At 41.8% G+C, this 24,472-nt stretch overlaps 2 protein-coding genes across 2 annotated transcripts in view; one reads left to right on the top strand and one right to left on the bottom strand.

Annotated features, from left to right (window-relative positions):
- Positions 1-12,163: 12,163 nt before the first annotated feature.
- Positions 12,164-13,078, bottom strand: LOC307048961 (KATNB1-like protein 1; the record flags this gene model as incomplete). The annotated part of the gene is made up of 1 exon (XM_079698257.1): positions 12,164-13,078. One exon carries the CDS (start codon positions 13,076-13,078, stop codon positions 12,164-12,166), a length of 915 nt encoding a protein of 304 aa, XP_079554383.1.
- Positions 13,079-17,561: 4,483 nt separating this feature from the next.
- The window catches only part of PTPN14 (protein tyrosine phosphatase non-receptor type 14), a gene marked incomplete at both ends in the record, with an annotated part of 99,785 nt that continues 92,874 nt past the window's right edge, over positions 17,562-24,472 (top strand). Inside the window, one exon of the mRNA XM_079696991.1 lies at positions 17,562-17,735. Coding sequence (XP_079553117.1) covers positions 17,562-17,735 — 174 coding nt within the window. The remainder of the gene's footprint in view (positions 17,736-24,472) is intronic.

The raw sequence follows: 24,472 nt of genomic DNA, 5'->3' as shown, positions 1-24,472 counted from the left end.
TTGTTTTTGAAACAGAGAAGGAACAATACTGGTAAATGCCAGGCATGTGTCTAGAGCAAACGCCAGGCCCACATGGAGTAAAGACCTGGCTTCTAGCCCTCCACTCCCTCTAATCTCGGTTCTTTCTTTTTCTCCTGACCCTGGGTCATCTAACAACTTTGTTCCTCTTGTCCTAACCCTAGAAATTCAAAGAGTGCATTTCTCTAATGTGGTAACTAATTGTATTCAACACTGTCAGTAGGTCATGAGCTCTGAGTTATATATATCTCCACTGGTAGAGATTAATTTCCCTGTATTCCTCCAGACTCTAGAAGAGTCATAATAGAGGCTCATACTGTAAGATATTATGGAATATGGAAACCACATGGCCAAATGGAGACTGTGTGAATTCCACTGCTAGCTAGTGTGTTGTCTTAGGTAAGTTACTTAAACTTTGTAAGCTTCAGTTTACTTATCTATGTAAGATGGGTATGATGCCTAGTACAAGGTTGGTGATGTGAGTACTAGAAATAATATATGCACAGAGTTTAGTGTGGAGGAAATGCTCCATAAATGGTAACTATAACTTCTGGTAAAATTAGGAGTTTGGCTTTTGGCCATGAACACTTAGTGACCAGAACTCACTGACCTTCACTCGTTGAACCCATAAAGGTGCCAGCATCTGTACATGTCTGTGCTCTAGGAATCACCACTTACATATAAAGCCGGGGTGTCTTTAGCCCTCGTGGTCATCCGTCTTCATGGATTTAGGCTCAGTACAAAAGCCATCTGTATTTGCATTTAGATTAGCCTCTAGTATTTGAGTGGTGGACATCGGGAGTTGGAGGTCTAGGTCAGCTGTATTTCAGATTTCTCTTCGGGTCCACTTCTTCCAGCTCAGTGTCCATGGGCCCTTCTTTATTCATCTAGTCTCTTCTAACGGGTCCCTGTTCCTGGCGTTTACCACAGACTTCCTGAAACTGAGCGGGATGCTCCTCTTCTCGCTGAAGGAATTCCAAAGGCTGACTTCAGGACATTCAAGGGGACCTTTCCTTCCTAGAGAAACATCCCTCTTTTCTCAGTCTGGGAGGCTTCATGGTGCCTTTTGTGTTGTGGCAGCCTCCTGACTCCTGGGAGAGACAGGAGGCCAACTAATAAGTGCTCAGTCGTTTAAAAAATAAAAAACACAGTAAGTGTTCAATAATGTTAGCTAGGATGCTGGTGGTGGTGGCAGTGAGAGGTAAGGACTTGAACTCACTTAGACTGAGTCTTCCTCGCCACCATCCTTCCAGAATGATTAGCAGCTTGAATACTCTGGTTAGACTCAGTCCACTGCTTTCTATTCAGTATAAATATGTTAAGTAATGTTTACACTAAGCCAAGTGTGGTGTTGAGATTGCATTTTCTTTTTTGAACACATTTTTGTTTTTCCTCGAGTTGGTAAATGCTTCACCTTTTCCTTTGCTTGGTTTTCTTTAAACATCTAAGTCTTCCCACACATCTCTAATGGCTTTATGAAACTCCTCTTACACAGCTTTCCACATGATCCAGTCTTGTCGGATCATTTCACACCCCTCTCCCTTCCTTCTTCCCTCATGGAGACCTCCCTCTTGGAGCCCTCCGACTTCCTGTTCCAGCTAGACCGGGAGGAGTAACACTTCCTTATAAAGACATTCAAGCAATTGCCCTACTTCCGCATCTTCCTTACTCACAACCTACACACTCGCAACGCAAAACAAAACACCTGCTACCTTATGCCTCCCAGAGGTAGGCTAACAGAGGGCCAATTTAACCTGCTCTCCCAGGTTTTTTCCTTCTGGATTTGTATTTTTTGTTGCGGGGTTTCTGAAATCCCCTACTTTCATCAAACATGGAGCTTTTAGCATTTGAGTCTTGTTCTCCTCTTCGGTTTGAAGTGATTTTTCAGTTGGGAAGTGATTTTTCAGTTAAACTCAGCGATCTCCTAGCTTCTAGCTCTAAATTTCTAATTATTGACTGGATTAAAGTAACCAGATAGAGCAAGGAATTAAACCTACATATTCCAGACCTATTTTATACTTTCTTTTTCGTTTGTCCTATTCTTCTTTATGTGATACAAATCAGAACAGGACTAGGTTGGTTGGTTGGTTGGTTTTTTGGTTTCTTCCTCTAGTGAGATATCTTTTCCTTCAAGTGAAGATATGGGAAAACTCCACTTGTGTGCGCTGTGTTTTCTGTTGAAAATGAGATAGGTTGTAAAGATTACTTGTCTTATTTCACTTCTGCAACTAGAAGAAAATAAGAATTTAGAGTTAATAGGGAACTACAGAGATAATTAAAGGGCGATGAACCTAAAAAGAGAAGCTAAGAAAGGAAAGATGATTTAAGTTGGAGAATCTGAGGCAGTGCATGTCATACTAAGTATTAAATGTTTGGAGGTGTGATGTAGAGATGATGGTTCCCAGTTGCCCTTTTCAAGGTGAAAGACTTTAAGAGGAAATGGATAAAATTAGAATTAGAGATTTAAGTATATTTTACACAGGAGAAATTTCAACACAGTGAAGATTGTTACTGGAATGAGTTCCTGAAATATGGTCACCCTGGGTAATTTTTCTTTGATGTGTTTAGCCACCATCTAAAAGTTCTAACCTTGTATATCAGTGACGAAGTGTCATCACATTTTTCCAAGTCAGCTCACTCTCTCTTCAGGGTGTCCAGGAGCAGGTAGTAGAATGGAATCTTCATTCTTCACTTCTTGCCTGTTTTAGCTGCTCTATTACCATTTACCATTCTGACTTAACCGCTCTTGAGAACTAATGACTATGGTTCCAGTGTTTGGGTAAATGGAACAGTTTCAAAATATCGTATGTGATAGTAAGATCCATAGAGTATTCTAATTTTTATTCTTGTGCTGACTGTGTTTGGACCTTCCATTTCTTCTGTCTTAACTATTGTGTTTATGTGAGATAAAATGAGCTTGGACAGAACGTTTAGCCAGAATCCTCTGCGTACTTGAAGGTCTTCTTGAGCCACGAACCTTTGTCATTTCCCTTTCTACCTTTTGTAAGTTATCCTGAAGCCTGGAAGTCTCCAGATGGTTGGTGTGCATGTTCACCTACTCCTTCTTTCCGTCTCGCCCTTGCTCTGTCTGGGCTAATCTCTTCCCAGCTGTGCAGTGTATCTGCTGCTCTTGGTTTTATCCTTACCTGGCATTTCCTACGACTCGGTAGGCAGAGAGGGTGTCTTTACTCGTTCTTTGAGATCTCCCACAATTAGTAGTCTGTGCTGAGTGAATAATAGTTTTTGAGGAAATGATATATAAATATAAGGAAGTACAGTCATTTGATGTTCAGGCCAAGTAATTTCCATAGTTACCACTTGATGGGGGGCAACATGTTCTATTTCTCAAAAGCTATCCTTAGAACTGCTGCTTCTGAAGTCGTGGTATGGGACACAGCACTGTAGCTCTGGAGAGAAGGGATCCCATTTATTGCAGGTTGGATATTGGGAGGCGTTCTGTTGCCCAGACCTCCTGTCATATGGGGGCATTGAGGCTTTGATGTATCCCTTGTGGATTGAAATTTTCCTTTACTGAAGCTTTTCTGCCTTTGGGGGAGTCATGTTGAAGACAACCCTGTAAGAGAAAAAAGCTTTAACGTGATCTTGGTTCTTTTGACTCCACGTTTGATTCCTTTCTGTTTACCTTATGCAGCTTTCAATGAAAGTATTTAAGAAAACACAGTATTTCAGTCATTTTACAGGTAAAGAATTGGAAGTCTTAGCAATTTGTCATGGCTTGTTCATTTTACAATCCTTTGGGAATTGATTTAGGAGTACGCAATGAGACTTCTAAAAACATATAGCTTTTGACTTGATAACACTCCTTCTTAAGAATCTAACCTAAAGAAAGGATCAGAGGTCTAGGCAAATCTTTTAGAACAATGGCAAAAAAATTAGAACCAACCTAACATTTCAGCAATGGAGAATGATTACATAAATGTTGATCTATCCCATAGAATATTATGTAACAGTTTAAACTTGTTTTTGAAAAATTTTTAGGGAAAATTGGGAAAATATATGGGAAAATAATAAGTAGGAATCAGACAAAAGAAAAATCTCAGTGTTGTACAATCCCAACTATGTTAACAAATTTAAAATACACTTAATTAAAAGAATGGGATAAAATATACAAAAGTTTTAAATTGATTTCTGGATGGTGACATTATGGGTGACTTTTATTTTTTCCTTTTAGTTTTCTATGATTTCCAACTTTCTTATAATAAATTTATAATCAGAAAGTATTAAAGATTATTAAAAGTTTTAAAGTAGAAAAAGAATGACATTTTGAACTCTAGTAATTCAAAAGAATGAAAACTCATGCAAGTTCCAAGATTTAAGTGGTTTTAATCAGTTCTAATTTTGAGAAGGAATGCTTGATCCCAAGCAATTTTCTTTTTTTCCTTTTGCTTTTAGTCAAGGGATGATTATATATGGTGCTGAAAGCCATGTGGTTAATGAGACAGTGTGCTAAATATTGATATTTATGAAGAGGACATATATAGCAAATGTGCATCTTACAGTATAATCTAATGATGAAAGACTGGGCTTGGAGGGAGTCTCTGCCACCTGATGGCTTTGGGACTGGTTATGTAGCCTACAGGTTATGTAGTCTCAGTTTTCGTATCTGTAAATAGGGATTTTGAGGATTAAATGATATGAGGCCTGCAAAAGTCTTCAGCCCAATTTTGGCACATAGTAATCACTCAGATAATACTATAGCTGAAATGATACATGATAGCTGATATAATACTACTCCTGAAGGAGGACTTCTTCCAAATTGCCTTCATATAGAATTTAGGAGAGGCAGAGGCTAAGTGGTTTAAAATACTAATAAGATGTTAATACTCCAAAGGCTGTAAAGACAAAGTAGATGTTCTGCTGCCCCTTTCGTCCTCCTGAGGATGGATGGAAATGTTCTACACCGTCCTCCAAGCTTAAATAACCATAAACATGTGCAAGATGACTGGCTTTGCTTTGTTTCTCCCTTACGTATTACTCTGCAACTTTTCAAACAAGCCAATAGTTACAGAATTTTTCATGGCTGTTGCTCTGAGTTCATAGGTTCAGATGTTACTAATTTTTTAATAACTGTATAATACCCCAAATAATGTGACAATTGCAGAATTTATTTGGACATAACTCTACTATGGGTTGTTCTTAGTCCCCACCCTCTACTACAGATGATGTTTACTGCAGCATCCTTATATGTAATCCTTAAGATTCATTGCTTTTATTTCCAATTAGTTTCCCCAAAGTGGCATTACTGAGTCAGAGTATGTGTTAATTATAGTGCAGAAGGATTTGGGGTTACAAAAGTTGTGTAAAACATTCTTGGTTCCTGCCCTCTTACAATCTAGTGGAAGAACAGATATGCATTTATTTTCCCAGGAATTTCTTTTTCTTTTCTTTTCTTTTTTTTGCTTATGTACAAAGATTTCAGTAAATGGTGTTTATTTCTAGGGAAATTTGAAATCCTTAACATTTTGAAACATAAGTATAAATCAAGAGAGCAAAGGGGGGCCTCTTAAATGAGGTTTACTCTGTATAGTCTTTGCTGCATTTATTAGATATGAATTTGTTAGAAAGTGTACAAGTGTAAATTTTTCAGTTTTTAAGAGCTAAACGTCCCACTTGAGAACTGAAGCACTTGACATTTGCCCTCCTGGTCCTTACCAGGCTCACATCCCACAGGGCACAGACGTCCCCCATGCAGGGGGAGAGACAAGACGGACAGTGTCTTGTCTCCTGAGGCCCAGACTTGCTCCGCGAGATGCAGGCAGCTGAGAAGATCTTCAGGTTTGAGGTCACTGATGGTAACAGGAATCGTAGGATGAGAACAAATTGTTTTTACAACAGTGAAGTTACTCTGCTAGAGGTAGACAGATGCCTTTTCTTTGTACTGTTACTGAGAGCTACTTAGTACAACATAAGTTTTACCAAGTACCCACTTAAGGCGTGTGTATGTGTCTACCTACCAGGTAGGGGACAAAGAGAAGAAAGGACAGTTAGGATGGGTTTGCCATGCATGTGTGTACGTAGTCTTCTTACATGAAGGGACGTACGTGTCGCATGACCATCTATTTAGAAGCTTTGTTTTCTCCCATTAGTGATTAACATTTGGTTACATCAGTTGAGATTATGCAACTCTTTAATAGCTGACACTAGTTCATACCTGTTTTCATTCTTTCTCCCCCCGGATTCAGCATCTTGGCTCTGGAGAAGTGATTGCATTATAACATTTTAGAACCCACTTGGTTGTATTCTTTTTTTTTTTTTTTTTTTTTGGCGGTACGCGGGCCTCTCACTGTTGTGGCCTCTCCCATTGCGGAGCACAGGCTCCGGATGCGCAGGCTCAGCGGCCATGGCTCACGGGCCCAGCCGCTCCGCGGCATGTGGGATCTTCCCAGACCGGGGCACGAACCCGTGTCCCCTGCATCGGCAGGCGGACTCTCAACCACTGCACCACCAGGGAAGCCCTTGGTTGTATTCTTGACTCACTGGAGTGGTCACATATCTGAAACCCACTAGGCACCCTGTCACGGTTCTCAATCAGTGGGACCTGTAGTTGCTTTTCATTCATGGTCTGTCTCCTTATGATGAATAGCCTTAACTTTAAACATTCTGTAACTGTTGGCTTGTTGGAAAGCAGATTTTTTTCTCTTCTGGGACTTAGCAGGTGCTTTGGGTTTCCTTAGGCTTCTGCAATATTTAGTGAAATAGCAACAATAATAAGGGCAGTGAGAGTAAACATACATAGTGCCGACCACATGCCAGGCGCTGGACCAGCACCCTATATAGTAGTAACTCCTATAAGTCCTCCAACAACTCTGTGTGTTGCAGGGGGACTCTTATCACCCCCATGTTATGAATGCAGAAGGCGAGGCAGCTGAGCCATGGTGATAGAGCTTATAAATGGCTTGTGCGTGGAAATTACTCCACATCGGGGAGAGAGAGGCTCACTGGTGGGGCTGGAGAAACCCAGGAACAAGGCAACGCACCCAGGGAAGCCGGGCACTGGATGCGCAGACCCAGGGGGAGAGAACTGGCAGAGATGCTTTGGCCGCTGCTTATGTTTGGAGAGGAAGTGACACAGATGAGTCCTCCCATCCGAAAGCCCTTGACTTGTGAGGGAAGTCGAGGGAACTCAGGGCAGGAAGGAAGCGGAGGAAAGGGAGGTGTGGAAACTTGGCCGAGGGACGTCACTTGCAGCAGCCTCTCACGAAGAGCCCCTCTCTTCATGGGCTTTGTGCCTTCAGGGCGCAAATCCCAGAGGAGGATGAAGCAAGTTGAAGGTGTGTTTACCTTCAGCAGTTTCTTTTGTTTTGACAAGTGAGTCCTTTGACCCGGCTGGAAAACCTCTCCGGCTGCTCTTGCGATTGTTTCTGAAATTGGTTTTTGAAGAGGTTGTGTGTGACCTGCCAGGATTACCCACACTGGGTGGCACAGACCACAGACCAGGACTGTAGCAGGAAAGCCGTCCAGGTAAGAGGCATTGGGGGTGGCGGTGATGTGACTTGAACAGGACCCTGATTCTTCTGCCGTGCCCTCTGGATATGACATCCTAGGGCTGAAAATGGGTCACCTGCCTCAGGATCCATCTCCACCGTAGCTGAGTCAAGTCCACTGTGGGTGAGCAGAGGCAGACTGCAGATGGCATGTCGCAGTCTTCCTTATAGAATGTGGTGGCTTGCTTTTGTCATTGTTATTTTTATATCACCAGGTCATGGTTTCCAACCCACTTTCCAGATATTATTAGAATGATTCATTGAATAAGAACGTGGTGGGTCAGATAGTGTCATTAGTACCTAGCAGGTTCTTGGGCAAGTTCTTAACCTCTCCAGCCTCAATGCCCTAGTCTGTGAAATGGGGTATTAGGAACAGCCATCTCATAGGGCTTTTGGAGATAAAGCTCAGCAGGGTACCCCGGCATCGTATATCTCCTTTAAACATGGAGGTGCCCCTCGTTGCCTTCGTGGGGTTCTGACACATGCAGGAATCTCCTATTCTGGTTCCTGGTTGTGATTAGCTCTGACATTCCAGGACACACATCACCATGGGTGTAGACACTGACAGATGAAAGAACTGGAATTGAGAGTTGCAGATTCAACGGTCTCCCAAAGAAGGGTGGAGTCTCTTAGGACAAAGCATTCCTGGCATGAATAAACAGAGAAAGCTCATTTGAGGAGTAAGCCTGAGTCAGGTATTTTGATACAGGTGATTATGCAAGTTGGACAGAGAAGAATCCCTTCTCTTAGGTCTGATTCATTGTTCTCTGTATTTTATCCAACTTGTCACTTTACCTACAAAACTTTTCCTGTCATCTTCTAAAAATGAAACGAAAAACTCCTACTCTCAATTTGATCTAGTTAAATACAAGTTTTATTTTGGAAGGGCAAGAGGGGGTTTAGGGTAGAGGGAAAAATCGGACCCCTTTTTTCTGTAAACACCTCTGCAAAGTGGGCACTGCTAACTGTTATACCAGGTTAAGTTACAAAGTACCATTTAAGAAATACTTCTTTATTAAAAAAACAAACAAAAAACCCCCAACCAAACAACAAAAAAAACCTGCCAGCTTTTTAATACGGAAAATTTCAAGCACACCCAAAACTGTAGAGAGTGGTATGAGCCCTGACATACCTGGCTCCCACCCTCAACAGCTGTCAACTCATGGCCAGCACTGCTTCATCTGTAACCAAACCCCCTCCACCACTGCGCGCACAGTTCCCCCGCCCCGTTCCTTTTAAGCAAATCCTGACGACGTATTATTTTATTTATATTCAAGATGTACTTTCAATGCCTTAAAGGTTTCAGTAACGTGAAAAATGGAAAATTTCACATTTTAAGGTCCTTCTTGTGGGAAGATCATGTCTCTCTAGAAACCTCAGAAAGCAAGGAGTGGGGAAATGATGTTTTGAAACATTTACCTGGGGGGCTTTTTCAACTCCGCGTTTTCCCAGAGTCGCCTTCTGCAGGCCTCCTCCCCTCCCTCCATTCCCCTCCTCTGTCCCCCTCCCTTCCCTCTCCCCCAGTTAAAAATGGCAGTTCTTGGAACCAGTTCTTGAAACTGGTTTGCTTCTGAGTGTTAGAGCAGGAATAAAAGATAGGGAACCACTTGCTTAGGGAAAAAAGTGATTCCAGGTAATGGAAGCTTTACCTCTCAAGAACCATTTTTTTTCTTGTTATTCTTAACCACCATGAATGGGACTGTTTAAAAATATATTCATTTTCTGCCTTCTTAACCCGAGTCCGCTGGATGTTATTTAATCGTTCCCATTTACTACAGGGTGTTTTCAATACAGCTTTCCATGCTGTGGAGGGCTTATTTTTACAGTTTACCTGTCACCTCTCTCATTGCCACTTTTGTGCCCTGTCAAGGTGCTTTTCCTTATCTAACATCTGCTAAGGGCTAAGAAGCAAGGTATGTAAAGTTACAGTGAATGAACTGTGAGGGTGTTTTTTGTTTCCCCAAGCAAAAGTATATGTTGTTGGACTTAAGGGCTTTGTGATATATGAATGCTCAAAGGCTGTTTTGGCTCCATTTCCTGATTTTCAGTGATATTCTACATAGATGTTGCTGTGTAGCTACCTTTCATGTAGGTGAGGTATCCCTGTGATGGGGTTCTATAGCAGGAATCTTTCTTCTCACCTTAAATACAGCTTAAGAAAGGCTTGAAAGGCCAACCACATGGTTAGTGCCTGGGAATGTTGGAAAATGTGTTTTGGGACACATTTTTCTCCATCTCACCGTTGAATGTTTGAGAGTGAGTTAGTAGGAGAGAAATGAAGGGACTTTAAAAGGTGACCATTCTGTTTTTGTTGTTGTAGTTATTTAGCCACTAAAAGTTAGAGATTTGTGTTTTAGACCTTGCACAAAACTTTTACTTGGCTAAAAATAATTTGATATATGGGTATATATCAAATTTATAGTACAAGCTAATAGTCTGATTTTTCACTGGACAAAATGAACTTCCTGTCTGCTATTCTTTAAAGGGGGAATCAGAGAAGACATTTTCATCCCCGCTCACGCTATTCTTTCTTAAAACTCTCCTTAGGAAAATGACATAGTATTTTTCAAAACTAAGCTGTGCCTTTTGCAGGTTTATACACAGGATGGACTAGTTGCATCAATTTTTCCTTTCTCACACCCAGACCAGGGTTACATAGTTCTGTGAGGTGTGCTTGGGAGTTGTAATAATATGGAATACTGGAAAAATTCCAGAGGCTGTTGGTAAATAAAGAATGCAGCTGAACAGCAGTTAGCTTCTGCTAGTGATTTCAGAACTTACATTTAGGAGAAAAAAAATGTCAAGTATGTGTAATATAGCATGGGAAATCAAGAGAAAGTGTGATGACCATCTTGAAGATTTGGGTTTTAATTTCTGTCTTTCATTTTTCTAAAGACTGTACAGGTAAATCAATAAAGAAGATTAAGCTGTATTTGGTTGACATTATGAAAGATCTCTCTACTTTTAACCCAGCTTATTTAAAGATTTATTAAATCAGCCAAACAATTTTTTCTGTATTATGAGAAAGCTGTCTTTGCTTTGTGTTTTCAACTTGCAGGGTTTTTGTTGATATGTTTAAGAAAAAGAAGAGTACCAGGTACTGGAAATTCACAGCTGATAGTCAAAGATGGATATATACATATTAGAGGTTTGGGGAATCTGATGGGCTAGTCAGGAGAGGGTTTTAGAAGTGACTTTGAAGCTTTCTGTATGTTCTCTCTCACTGTTGCCTATTCCATAAAAGGCCTTTAAGTGTGGTGTTTACCCAGCAAATATCCCAACAAATTGCTTTCGGCAGTCATGGGCACACTAGAATACTATCCAATCGGTAGTTCCATTGTCGTTTTCGCATAGAACTTCCAGGGGATATGGCATCTCTCTAGTCTTCGAGACCACCCCCAGGACAAGGCACATTAAGGGCTGGAGAAGGGAAACTTGGGTGGTGGGAATGTTCTTTTCAAAATCTGGGTAAAATTTTTTCCCCCAAAATACCAGTGAGCTGAATAACTTCTCATCCCATTTCTCCACAGTTTGAAGCCTCTCTTAAGCGCCCCCAAGTCAGTCCTAGCTGAGGCTTCAGATTCCTCAAGTTTCACTGGGGTCACCTGGAGGCCCCTGTCCTACCTTGGTTTCGAAATCTCAACTATTTTTAGGATTCATTCTTTTTTTTTTTTTTTTTTTTTTTTTTAGAAATATTTAGTGAATTTACTCAAATGAAGAAAACTTAAATGATACAGAACTGAAAATATTAGAAATCTATATACAATAAAAAGTGAATATAAATTAGCCAACTCCATGGACATTTCCAGTTAAGCATTCATACAAATACATATTCACCTTTTTCTTATGTATGGGAATAACACATACACACATGACATGATGATTCTGGCAAAAAAAAAATCAGAGATACTAAAAATATTCTCAGGTTTTAAGAATGGTGTGGAATAAGTTTTAACAACAACATTCTACATGAATGGAAACCCCTGATTTAATTCCATGATTTTATCATGCCAGAAGCATGGTTGGTTTTAATTTTCTTAAACAGATATTGGTATCATACACATTGGCTTATTAATAATTAAGGCATTCTGCATACACAGTATCTCAGTGTGAACAAAAAACTTTTAGTATTGATTATCTGCTATGATGGTTTAAACTTTCAAAGTCTTTTCAACATAAGAAAATAGTAGCTGCACACATTTAAGTGTTTTCTTATAAAACACAATCTTAAAAAAAGTAATGATGATTGGTCTTTATATAATTCCTAGTAATTAAGTCCTGTCTTATTTTTCACATAGTATAAATTATATTCTTATGCAGGATTGCATTAAGACCCAGTAGTTCTTAAACAATGTTACCAAATAACCATATAAATCCCAAATTGCAGCAAAGGTGAACAATCTTCATAGTGCACTTTCACCTCATTGAAGTTGAAGCTGCTCCTTTCGGATATTTTCCCACTTCAATGTGAAGTAGATCCTTAGCATTTCATTAGTGGTTTCATTATGTGGCTTTTTAAAGGAAAAAATGGTTTTGATTTCTTCCACAGTTCACAGTTCTCAGGTGAGACATTTTTTGGGGAAATCATATAGTCCAGGGATGTTTCGAATAACCAAATGCTATTTAGTAGATGAAGTCTCTCAATGCAACTGTAATAAATAAGCATCTACATCCTTGGCTATGTTACCAGTATATCCTGGAACCAAAGTAAGATGGTTTTCCTGTTCCCACAGTCCACTTAATTGTTGTTTTAAAATTTGAATATTTCCATCATTTATAATTTCTGTTTTGGATGATAGTTCTGACCACCACCTTTTTATGACTGCTTGAAGCCAGTTTAAACCAACTATTATATATTCTTCAAATTTGCTTTTAAGTAGTGACTTTACTAGAGGCAACAAGTCTACACAGCAGCCAAGTGAGATGTATTGTTTTTCCTCCTGTAAACTATTGGTGAGCACAGGAAGGCAATCCACCACAACTCCAAGGTCTTCTATCCTCACCAAATAAGCTACAAGTTCACTTATACTTCTCCTTCTCCAGAAAGTTAAAGCTACATTCAATCTCAAATTCCTGCTGAACAAAACCTGTGCCATTGTTTCATGGTCCTGAGAAACCTCAGAAAAAAACCCACTATATTTTGATGATGGGCTTTCTGTCTGTGAAGAACCAGAATCACTGGGGCTAACCAGATATGGTCGACTACCCTGCCGCACTTGCTCAGGGAGGCGGCCTGCACAAGCCAGCTCATTCTCTTTATTTGCCATGTCACAGCCCCCACTGTTGGGGGACTGCTTTTTTCTGCAGCAAGGATTTTGAAAAGGATGATGAACTTTCTTTCTGTGATAGATCACCTTACGTAGTTTATCTGGGCTTTTCACAGCTTGTCCAACTGTTCTAGTTATGTAAGCAGCCAACTGTTTTGGAGACTTCTTAACCTCCTTCATGTTCTTATTAGTGAAATTAGAGATCCTTTTTCTAGGAACATCAATGAAATGATCTTCAATATTATTACAAAAGTTGCGTTTTTTAACATTGTGGGTTTCAGATGCCATAATCTCTTAAAAACCGGCGCCTCATGGTACCGCGGCGCCTCCGCCTAGCCCAGGCGCTGACCGACTGCGCCCCGGCAGCCCAGACTAGCCCTCGGGTCCCCGGCCGAGCCCACTCAGGGCCATTCAAACGCGGCCGCACGCCATTCTTTCTTTCATTGTAACAACAAATATTTATTTAGCTTTCTGCCATGTACAAAGCTCCACTTTAGGGTCACAGGAGACCACAGAGCTGAATCTGACAGAGAATCTGACACAGATCTTTCCCTTCAGGATTCTAACTGGGAACTAAGACACCTATGGGCGATTCTTCAGTGTGAGAGAGACTGGGATACGCTAAGCAGCTGTAGAGACACAGCCTAGTGGATTATAGGACCAAAGACAAAGGGGGGTCTTTAGTTGTGGCTTGTGGGCCCTTAGTTCCCTGACCAGGGATTGAGCCCAGGCCCCCTGCATTGGGAGCATGGAATCTTAACCACTGGACCTCCAGGGAAGTCCCCCAAAGGCAGTTTAGAATCAATCTTCTACCAAAAAAAAGAAAACCCCAAAAAGCCAGTTGCTGACACCAGACACTATACACATGTTATTGACTGAAATAAGGGATTAAGGAGAAGGCTACAGTCTTCTAACCCACTGAGAATGGGCTCGTAATGGGACATTTCGTCGAATGAGCGGCTCCTCTCTGCTCCAGATGTCAGTTGGGGGAATGAATGACAAGGTAGCAGTTCTGGGAGAGTCCATGGTTCGTTTTACACATGGTCAAGTTTCCCCATGGAATTGTCATTGCTTCATGTTAAACTCTATATTCCTTGTTTTGCCTTTTTTCTATTTAAAAGGCTTTGTCCACAGTAGGTGGCAAGGTACTCAAGTCCTTTTCACACCTGCTCTGCTATCCTTTGAGCAAACCCAGCTCACTGTGAGGGGCATAGGAAGGGAACACGCCCACACTTACCGAGTGCACCCCGGAAACATTTTCTCATTAACTCCTCACAAACTTGGGGTAGGGGTTATCTTTCCAGATGAGTAGACTGAGGCTGAGGTTATCTTTCCAGATGAGTAAACTGAGGATTAGTAACTGGGCACTCACTCCAGGCCTCTCTGGGTGAATCCAGTTCTCACACCAAGGTTTGTGAATGTTCTGTTCCCTGAGATTAAACTTTGGCTCTTAGAACCGCTCAGCTCAATTGCAGTTCTCCCTCCTCTCATCACGTGAGTGCCTTTTTACCCCTAAATATATCCACTGGCATCTCCTAAAGCCATTCTCCTAGGTAACCACAATTCCACTATTAAAAACAGAAGAAAGTTAACCATCATATGTTCATATCATCTCATTTCTACTCTCTATTTCAGATTTCCCTGATGGTCTCATGTGTTTGATAAATATTTTTTTCCAACCTGGGTTTGCTTAAGGCTCACACATTGCATTTTGCTTTTATAACTCTGGAATTTCTCTTACTCTAGACCAACCTGCCTCCAAACCCTCCTGTTCAGCTCTTGTTTCGGGACACTGACTTTTAGAGGGACCAGACCAGTTTTCTTATAACCTTTTTGTTGACACTTTACCTGGCAAGTGTCTTGCAAATTGAAGATTTTAAAAGTTCTTTAAACCTAAAATAGGTATTTTCTAGGAGGTGTGTTGCCAAATTGTCAGATGTTGCACCTGATATATATCATTTTCTGTAGCTAATATATTTTAAAAGAATCTTTATTTACAAACATAAGGCAATTGTAAAATGCTAGAACAATTCAGAAATACAGTTGGCCCTTCGTATTCACAGGTTCTGCATCTGCTGATTCAACCAACCTTGGACTGAAAATATTTTTTAAAACAAAATTCCAGAAAGTTCCAAAAAGCAAAACTTGAATTTGCCAAGCTGGCCAACTATTTACATTGTATTAGGTATTATAAGTAATCTAGAGATGAACTAAAGTATACGAGATAGGTTCTTTGCAAAACATTATGCCATTTTATATAAGAGACTTGGGCATCCTCGAATTTTGGTATCTGCTGGGATCCGGGAACCAATCCCCTGAGGATACAGAGGGATGACTATATATGAAATATAAAATAAGAGTTCCGTTTGATACCGTCACCATGTAGCCCTGAGATAACAGTCATTTTGGTGAACTTATATTTTTTTCCCGTTTATTTATTTATTATAAAAACTGATCATCTGTACACGTTGTGCGGTTTACTTTTTTTTTTTTGTGGTACGCGGGCCTCTCACTGTTGTGGCCTCTCCCATTGCGGAGCACAGGCTCTGGACGCTCAGGCTCAGTGGCCATGGCTCACAGGCCTAGCCGCTCCGCGGCATGTGGGATCTTCCCGGACTGTGGCACGAACCCGTGTCCCCTGCATTGGCAGGCAGACTCTCAGCCACTGCGCCACCAGGGAAGCCCATGCAGTTTACTTTTTATCTCACTAACTGCGTTGTGGATTGTGTCCTGTCAAATATGTAGCTGAGATTGTGTTTAGCAGTGCCTGGGATAAAAGTGCACCAAGCCAGCCACATTCCTTCCTAGGCGTTCAAGGTGAGACACACCCAAATGTAAAGTGCCCGGCCCAGGATGAGAAATGTGACTTGTGCCCACAGAGCAAATATTTTTCTCTCTTGGAGGCTCTCTAGCTAATATAGGAGTTGAATCTTGGTGTCTTCTGCCCTGTGTTTTAGCAGGTTGATGGAATGTGGGAGTAGTAGACTCTTAAGGACTCTGTATTTAAATTCTGATACTCTATTTTTTTTTCTTTTCTGGGTGGGTCCCTCCATATTTTTTTTCTGCAGATACCAGGAGATCATCAGGTTGGCCTACCTTGCAGGTAAACATGATACTCTGCCAACATTAAGTGATTTAGAAATGTTAATCTATTTTACCAAGCCCAAGTCTCTAGCATATGTATTTTAAGCCATCATAAAACACGTACCTGTCACGCTAAGGAATGTGCCGAGGGCAGGCATCAAAGACTGGCCGAGGGAGTCTCAGGAGTGTGTTTTACTGTGTTGTAGGGTTGTGTCCTGACAACCTCTGTGAGGCCTGGGGTACTGACAAGGAGTGATTTCTAAATATTGAAGCCATTTTACTTATTAATGCAAGAATTCCTACAAGTAATTATTCCTGTTTGTCTATCCAAGTGTCAGGGGGCTCAGAGGTAATTCTGTGGATAAAGGGCATAAAGCCTGCCTGACTTAGGGAATCCAATGAACAGAACAATCATATGAGCAAGAGATAGTCCTTTGCGCTTCGTGGAGAACGGAAAGTTGAACAGAGAGACCGTGTGGACATTTCTGGCTTCTTTGGAAGCTAAGTTTAACGAGTCTCCCAGTGAGAGAACTGCTGGCACAGGGCGGAATGGTAAAGCCGCTTTTACTGTTGTTACTTTGTTCTCGTGTTGTCCATGGCAGTAATGTCACTGCTGCCATTTGGTGGGACATCCGGGTGTCAGTAAATCTTGTTATTAGTAAGTTAAATTATCTGTAATTTGGTGATGGGCTTTTGCATCAAGAATTCTGTAAAGGAACAAAATGATTGCAGGGTGGTTCCCCACATCTGTCTAAATATCTGGTGAAAAAAGGATAGAGTTGTGATTTTAAGTGCATTAAAAAATTCATGTATTCATTTTTTTTTGAAAAAAGAAAGTTGCTGAGTAGTTAATCATTAATTACTAATTTATAATTAGTTAATAATTAAATGCATATTCACTCCATTTTCTATCATCCAGTAATAAAGTAAATAAGATAAAGTAAATGAGAAAATAAGTATAAATATTAAAATAAACGGAAATAATGTTAATGGAAGTAAAGAGGCAGTGTTGCAAAGAGTGAGGAATAAGATAAGATTTTAAGTTCAGGATCAGGGAGTTGCTTAAATCATTGAACCCCACTTTTTTCCTCTCTAGAATAGGGATTGTACAATCGACACCCAGAGGGTTGTTAATGAGGCTGAAATGAGATAATATATTTAGAAGTTTAAAAAAAACAGTTCAAATTCTACTTCTGCTTTCTTGAGCAGACAGGCTTGTACGATGAAAAACATGTGAATCGAAGTCGCATAGACACTGGTGTGAATTCTGGCTTGGCCGCCTGCGTTCTTAGATGAGTTCTTTTAATCTCGCTGAACATCAGTTACTCTAGCCATAAAGTGGGTCTTATCATATCACCCTTGTAAGGTAAGGTCAACTGCACGGGTTAGACCAAGGCGCTTGGGAGCAAGAGTCTGCGGGCTCTTGAATCTGGACATTCATCTATCAGGGGCACCTGCTTGTGTGTGTGGAATATGTGCCGCCTGGAGCTTCCCTTCCAGGTGATGACCTTGCTGCTGCTTTTCTGTTTGCAGCGACCCTCCAGAGCGCCACACTGGGCATGGACGCCTTTTCCCGCACTTGGAGGAGCACGGGTGCTAGTGTCATCGCCCAGTCACAAAGCTGCTAAGGCCGTCTCAGGGGCGTGGGCGTCAGGACAGGAGGGCAGCATCCGAGGGCCACAGAGCCATGCCTTTCGGCCTGAAGCTCCGCCGGACCCGGCGCTACAACGTCCTGAGCAAGAACTGCTTTGTCACCCGCATCCGCCTGTTGGACAGCAACGTTATCGAGTGCACGCTGTCTGTGGAGAGCACGGGGCAGGAGTGCCTGGAGGCGGTGGCCCAGAGGCTGGAGCTGCGGGAGGTAAGGGTGCAAGCATGGTGGGTGGATGCGCCAGAGCTCAACCCCAGGGACCAGCCGCCTTCTCTTGGCACCTGCCAGGCTTTTCAGCCTCAGCCTGGTTTCAAAGCATCCTGTTATTCTTAGCACGGCCTAGATCTTAACACCTTTCAGTGGATGCAGAGACCTGCTCTGATGTTGTGAGAAGCAGGGACACCCCCTAGAGTTTGCACGGGGCACGGGCTGGGGGCTGGGGGTGGCGGCTCCCCTTTGCTTTCAGCCCATGAGGAGGTTGTTATGAGACTTTCCTCCCCAAAGCCATTTACTCTCTTTAAAACAATCAAGTGGGTAGCTGGGATTTTGTCATTCCGGCTGCATATCAAGGAGAAAACCACATAAGTGGTGGATGCAGCTGCTTTTTTGTTTGTTTGTTTCCATATTTTCCTCTTCAAAGAGGGAAAAGAGGAAAAAAAAGAAAGAGCATTTAAAGTGAGCATGACCAGCGAGGCTTTTTTTTGTGGGAGCTTGTAAAATGGGGGTTTTGTTCCTTTTAAGATTCCTCATGACCTTGTTTTCTTTGGGCTTTAAGCAAACCCAGGGTTCACCATTAAGACAGTCACGTTATCTCTCTTTAGAAGAGATTCTTAGAGCAATGTGCCCTTTGTAACCAGCAAGCCCTGCTTTTTTTTTTTTTTTTCAGTCTTACAGACATTTAGGACAAGGGACTTTTGAGAGAAACCCCCTCAAGCATCTGTGTCTTGGGAGCATATCGCATGTGGCATATGGGCTGGTAGGTAAGGGGGTGTGGTTGAAAGGTTGCCAGTGCTGAAATGACAGCAGACCCCTGAGAGTCAAGCCTTCCCGAGGGCAAGGAAGAGCTCTGTGATTGTCCTGGGCCCTGTGACACCATTGCCCAGTTCTCAGGGTGATGCAGAAGAGGGGAGCGGTCCCTATTGAAAGTGATCTTATTTGATCTCTTTGCTCACCTCTCAGGATCCACCCTTTTTCCATTTGCACAAAGGAGTTGGGGTCAAGGAAGGTCTTCCTCTCCGCTTGGCATCTTCCACAGGCTGCCTCTTGTCCTCTGGGGGACTGTTTCACCTGAGCACTTCTGTTTCCTACTGGTCTTCGTGTTTATACTTTGGTTTCAGTGTTCAGGCCTTCCTTTGACATTTACCTTCCTGTGGAGGAGACTGTCCTGCCCAACAGGTATATGTAGCTTGGTAGCTGACACAATAAACACGTGAAATGTTCTGACCTTGCTGGTTGATAATTGGCTCTTTTTTGCTTCTTAGTAGCACATTAGGGTGCACATATTTAAACATATGCATGTGTATCGGCATAAAGGAAAAACCTTAATGCTCTTGTCAGTTGGCCAAGAGGCTGGTCTAAATTATCATAAAAATTTTCATTATAGATCATTTGAAAATATATGCAGTGGTTTTTATTTTTGAACATTCCCAGTAACTTAAATGAGAACAACTAAGTATTCTTTGCATGCATTAGAAGCAGTATAGTATGTGGTTAAGTAGTTACAAGTGCAGGCTTTGGAGTCTTGAACTTGAGTCAAGTTATGGTTCTGTCACTTACTAGATAACCTTGGAAAAGTTATTGAACTTCTCTGGAAATCAGTTTTCTCAGCAATAAGATGGGAATAGTGATACTCACCTCACTTACGTTACAGGGCTGTTGTAAATATTAGAAGAGATGTAGTATGGCAAATGCATAGGGCTGCGTCTAATAATGTATAATTGTTCCAATTTGAGAGTTTTGAAAAACATTTTTTCATTAAAGAAAATACTGAACAACTGCAGTGTTCCAGACACTGTTTTGGGACTTGGTGAAACTAAGATAAATAAGTTGTAATTTTTCCTTCAAGATATGCACAGACTAGTAGAGGAATCCAGCATGTAAAAACCAGGTAAGACTGAATGTGATCCGCACTAAATGCAATGCAGGGGCTGGCCTGAAAGGCAGTGGCTCTCCTTAGAGTTGTGCAGTGCACGGCCTGCTCCACTGAACACCGCAGCCCTAGCTAGGGGAGAGGAAGCCTCAGTGCAATATGAACAGAGCCCTCGCATTTTGAACAGGGACTTGAAGGATGCCCAGGAGTTCAGTAGGTGGAAAAGAAGGCAGGTCATTCTGGGCATGGGGAACTGGGTTTTTGACGATCCATGGATGTCCATGGATCAGGCACCATTCTGGGAGCCTGAGAAGGCATCTCTGTGAATCACCAGGTAAAGCCAGAGTGTAAGGTGCAAAGTGAGGGGTGTCTGGAGATGTGTATGATAATAATAATTAACTTTCAGCAGAGTATTGTTTCTCTCAGTGAGAGGGCAAAGGTCAACCCTGGATTATCCTACAACTGGGTTGTCACAAAGGACAGAGCAGTGAAGTCCAGATTCTACTGTCCAGTGTGTGTTGCAGGGTGATTGATCTTCTAATGCTAAGATGGGGTTTGCGTTTAATGTTGGCTTTATTTTGACATGCTCTAAACAGGTGCATCCACATTAGAACAAATCACTTTCTCTTTTGGTTTTATGCCTTCATTCTGTGATAGATCACATTGAAGGTATTGGCCTTTTGTGAAACAGTCCTATAGAAAGTCCTCTTGAATTGAAGGATGAGATAGAGCAATGTAATACTTTGTTCTTCATTTGCCCAGGCACACCTCAAGGAGGAATGCATGCTCCACCCAAGAGCAGAGGGTAGGGTGTGAACACGGGGTCTGCCACAGTCACTTGACTTTGTATGTGGGTCATTTTTCAAATAGGGCTGATGGTGCTTTAGAGAAGAAAGAAAAAATTCATCTAAAATACAATGAATTGTTTAGTCTTTATGAAGTTTTGGAAAGTAGAGTGGGGTGAATTTGCCATTAGAAGTGTTCTGTAGTTTAGGTGTACCCTAAACTTGACAGTGGATTTATATTAGGAAAGGAAAATTAATTTTGATTTAATTTTTGATCTATGTTAATTATAATTTATGTTTTATTAGATAACTTAAAAATAGATTGTAGGGAATTCCCTGGCATTCCAGTGCTTAGGACTCCATGCTTCCATTGCAAGACACAGGCTCCATCCCTGGTTGGGGAGCTAAGACCCCATAAGCTGCACGGTGCGGCCAAAAAAAAAAAAAAAAAAAATTGTATTTTTTGAGGCAGTTTTAGGTTTATAACAAAATTGGGTGGAAAGCACAGAAAGTCCCTTATACCTCCTGTCCCCTCCCCCCCAGGCTCCCCCACTGTCGACACCCCGCACCAGAGTGGTCCATTTGTACAGTCAGTGAACCCACATTAACACATCATATGCTCCAAGTCCATAGTGTAGGTTAGGGTTCACTCTTGGTGGTGTACATTGTGTGGATTTTGACCAACGTATAATGACGTGTGTCCATATGGTAAACTTTTTTTAATGTAATAAACTGATTTCTTAAGCAAATATTATACGCAAACATTAATTGAAAAGTATACATGTTTCAGTGTTAAACACATATTCCTCTTCCAACAAAATGAAATGTCATCCTGAGTCACCTTGGGTCACCGAAGGTCTCAGTTGACTCTCTACTAGTAGTTGCCCGTGTCCTGTATGACTTCATCCTCCTGTTACTGAATGCAGGTTCATGGGCTCGATGCACAGTGAGGCCAAACAAACCGAAACATCCGAGTTTGGAGCAAAGAAGTGTTTCTTGCAGGGCTGAGCAAAGCGAACACAACAGGTGGCTCATGCTCAGAAATCCCTGAACTGATATGCTAAACGTTTTCAGGGTCAAATTTGGTTTTGAATGCACAGCTGTGCTGCCATTTCCTAGGGCATCCAGAGTGCCCAGGCCTGGCTTAGTCAGCAAACACAGTCATCCCCTGGGGAAGCAGAATATGACAGGGTCCCTGCTTCCAGAAACCCTGGAGTTGGGAGAATAGGAAAAACAAGAAACAAAACAAAGAGAACAGCCTGTGCCGAGGTACAGAAACAGGAAAGAACATGGAATTTTCAGGGAAGGGCAGAGTGCAGTTTGCACAGATGTGTGTGTGTGTGTGTGTGTGTGTGTGAGTGTGTGTGTGTAGGGGTCATGGAGGGGAGGATAGGAGTGTGGGTAGGTAGGTGGAGTCTGCTTTTGAAGGGTTTGATGTACCTGGCTAAGGAGTTTTAACTAGATCCTGTAGAACATTGTTTCTAAAATGTGTCACAAAAATAATCACCACCTTTTAATGTACCACATCTTGTGCTGAGCGCCTTTCAGAGATCAACTCATTTAAATTTTCTAACAAGCCTGTCAGGTGGCTGCTCTTGCTGTCCCCATTTTATGGATGGGGAGACCACAGTGTAGTCACTGGACTGGCTCAAATTCAGGTAGACTGACTCCACCGCTCTAATTCCCAGGGATGTGTAGTGGCAGAAAAAGGGGCCGTGGTAAGAAGATGCTTTGGGAAACACTCTCGTAAGTTCTGCAGTTAAGAAAATAAATGTGTTGAGCTCAGTGTTTCACAATTAATTTAGCCTTCTAGTAAATACTCTTAGAATCGTTTGAGTAATAAAACACTGCCTGGAGATGGAAAGCCATAAAAAGATTTCAAGGTGAAGCATGACATGATCACCTTGAGTTTTAAGAAAAGAACCAAATAGCCGAAAAACGATGGGGATTGGGTGACAGGAGGAACAGAGATGCTAATTAGGTGGACATAACAATAACCTGGCAAGAGGAAATAACGTGAACCCCTTAAGAAAAAAAATTTTTAATTGTTTTAAATAAGTTCAGAAAAAAAATTAGGTATGAGTTTCTGGCTGGGAACTCTATTTAAAGGAAGAGGCTCGGGAGATACAGGAGGCTCAGAAAATTAGAATTCTGATAATATAGTTACAATATGTTTGGATCAATGGATTTCCTCTTCCTCAAATGAAATCTTAGGTGGAACTTCAGTGTGTAAAATGGAGCTGCTCTGTTTGCTGAGGGGGTGGATAGGGTGTCTGGAGCCCCATCTCCTTGTGCCCTTCCCACACACACCCCAACATGGCTTGAAAAATCATTGCCCTAGATTAAGAGAGAAATAGCTAAAACAATGTTGCCTTATGACTAATCCTTATCTTTGAAAAATAAATACATGGAGAAACAGCAGAGTTTAGTGGCTAGGAATGAGAGTTTGGACCAAACTGTCCGAGTTTGAATCCTGGCTCTGCCACTGATTTGCTGTGTGATCTTGAATAGTTACTTAACCACCTTGTGCCTCTGTTTTCTCATCTGTGAATGAAGATGGTAATAGTAGCAGCCTCCATAAGTTGTTGGGAAGATTAAATGAGTTAGTTTTTGCAAAGTTGCCACCGTATCTCAGTGCTGGGCACATAGGAAGCACTTAATAAGGTGGTCTCCTCTGCAAAACACTACTCAGGTCAGACAGAGAAAGAGAAATATAGTATGTTATATGCAGACTCTAAAAAGAAATACAGGGACTTCCCTGGTGGTGCAGTGGTTAAGAATCTGCCTGCCAATGCAGGGGGCACGGGTTTGAGCCCTGCTCCGGGAAGATCCCACATGCCGTGGAGCAACTAAGCCTGTGCGCCACAACTACTGAGCCTGCGCTCTAGAGCCCGTGAGCCACAACTACTGAACTTGCTCCCCTAGAGCCCGTGCTCCGCAACAAGAGAAGCCACCACAATGAGAAGCCTGTGCACTGCAACGAAGAGCGGCCTCCACTCACTGCAACTACAGAAAGTGGGCGCACGCAGCAACAAAGACCCCAACGCAGCCAAAAATTAAAAAAAAAACAAAAAAACAAAGAAATGATACAGATGAACTTGCTTACAAAACAGAAGCAAACTCACAGACTTAGAGAACAGAACTTATGGTTATGGGGTGGGGAGAAGGGTCGGGGGGAAGGGATAGTTAGGGAGTTTGGGATTGACATATACACACTGCTATATTTAAAATGGGTAACCAACAAGGACCTACTGTATAGCACAGCTCAATAATATGTAACAACCTAAATGGGAAGATAATTTGAAAAAGAATAGATACATGAATATGTATACCTGAATCACTTTGCTGTACACCGGAAACCAACACAACATTGTTAATCAACTATACTCCAATATAAAATAGAAAGTTTAAAAAAAAAAAAAAGACACCACTCAGGCTGTCTAGACCCCCTACAGTCCCTCCAGAGTCTGGGCTCTCACCCTTTTGTAAGTCTGCTCATTCCATTTTTAGATGGCTTTGATCATTAGAAGCTATGATCTTCCACTGAGCCAAAATCTTTCAGTTCCTTGAACAGTTATTAATTTCAGATTGTGCTGCCCAGTAGGATAGCCATTGGCTACATGTGGCTATTGAGCACTTGAAGTGTGGCTAGCTTGAACTGAGATGTGTAGTAAGTATAACATACACAGCGGATTTTGAAGACCTAGTATGAAAAAAAGTTAATATATCTCATTAGTCATTTTTATAATAGTTACATGTTGAAAGCATAATATTTTGAATATACCATTTTATTTTTTAATTTATTTATTTTTGGCTGCATTGGGACTTTGTTGCTGCACGCGGGCTTTCTCTAGTTGTGGCGAGCGGGAGCTATTCTTCGTTGCAGTGCACAGGCTTCTCATTGCGGTGGCTTCTCTTGTTGCGGAGCGCAGGCTCTAGGCATGCGGGCTTCAGTAGTTGTGGCACGTGGGCTCAGTAGTTGTGGCACGTGGGCTCAGTAGTTATGGCTCGTGAGCTCTAGGGTGCAGGCTCAGTAATTGTGGCGCATGGGCTTAGTTGCTCAGCGGCATGTG

The sequence above is a fragment of the Hyperoodon ampullatus genome, assembly GCF_949752795.1.
Source record: "Hyperoodon ampullatus genome assembly, chromosome: 2".
Lineage (NCBI taxonomy): Eukaryota > Metazoa > Chordata > Mammalia > Artiodactyla > Ziphiidae > Hyperoodon > Hyperoodon ampullatus.
This window is presented reverse-complemented; position numbering and strand designations above follow the sequence as displayed.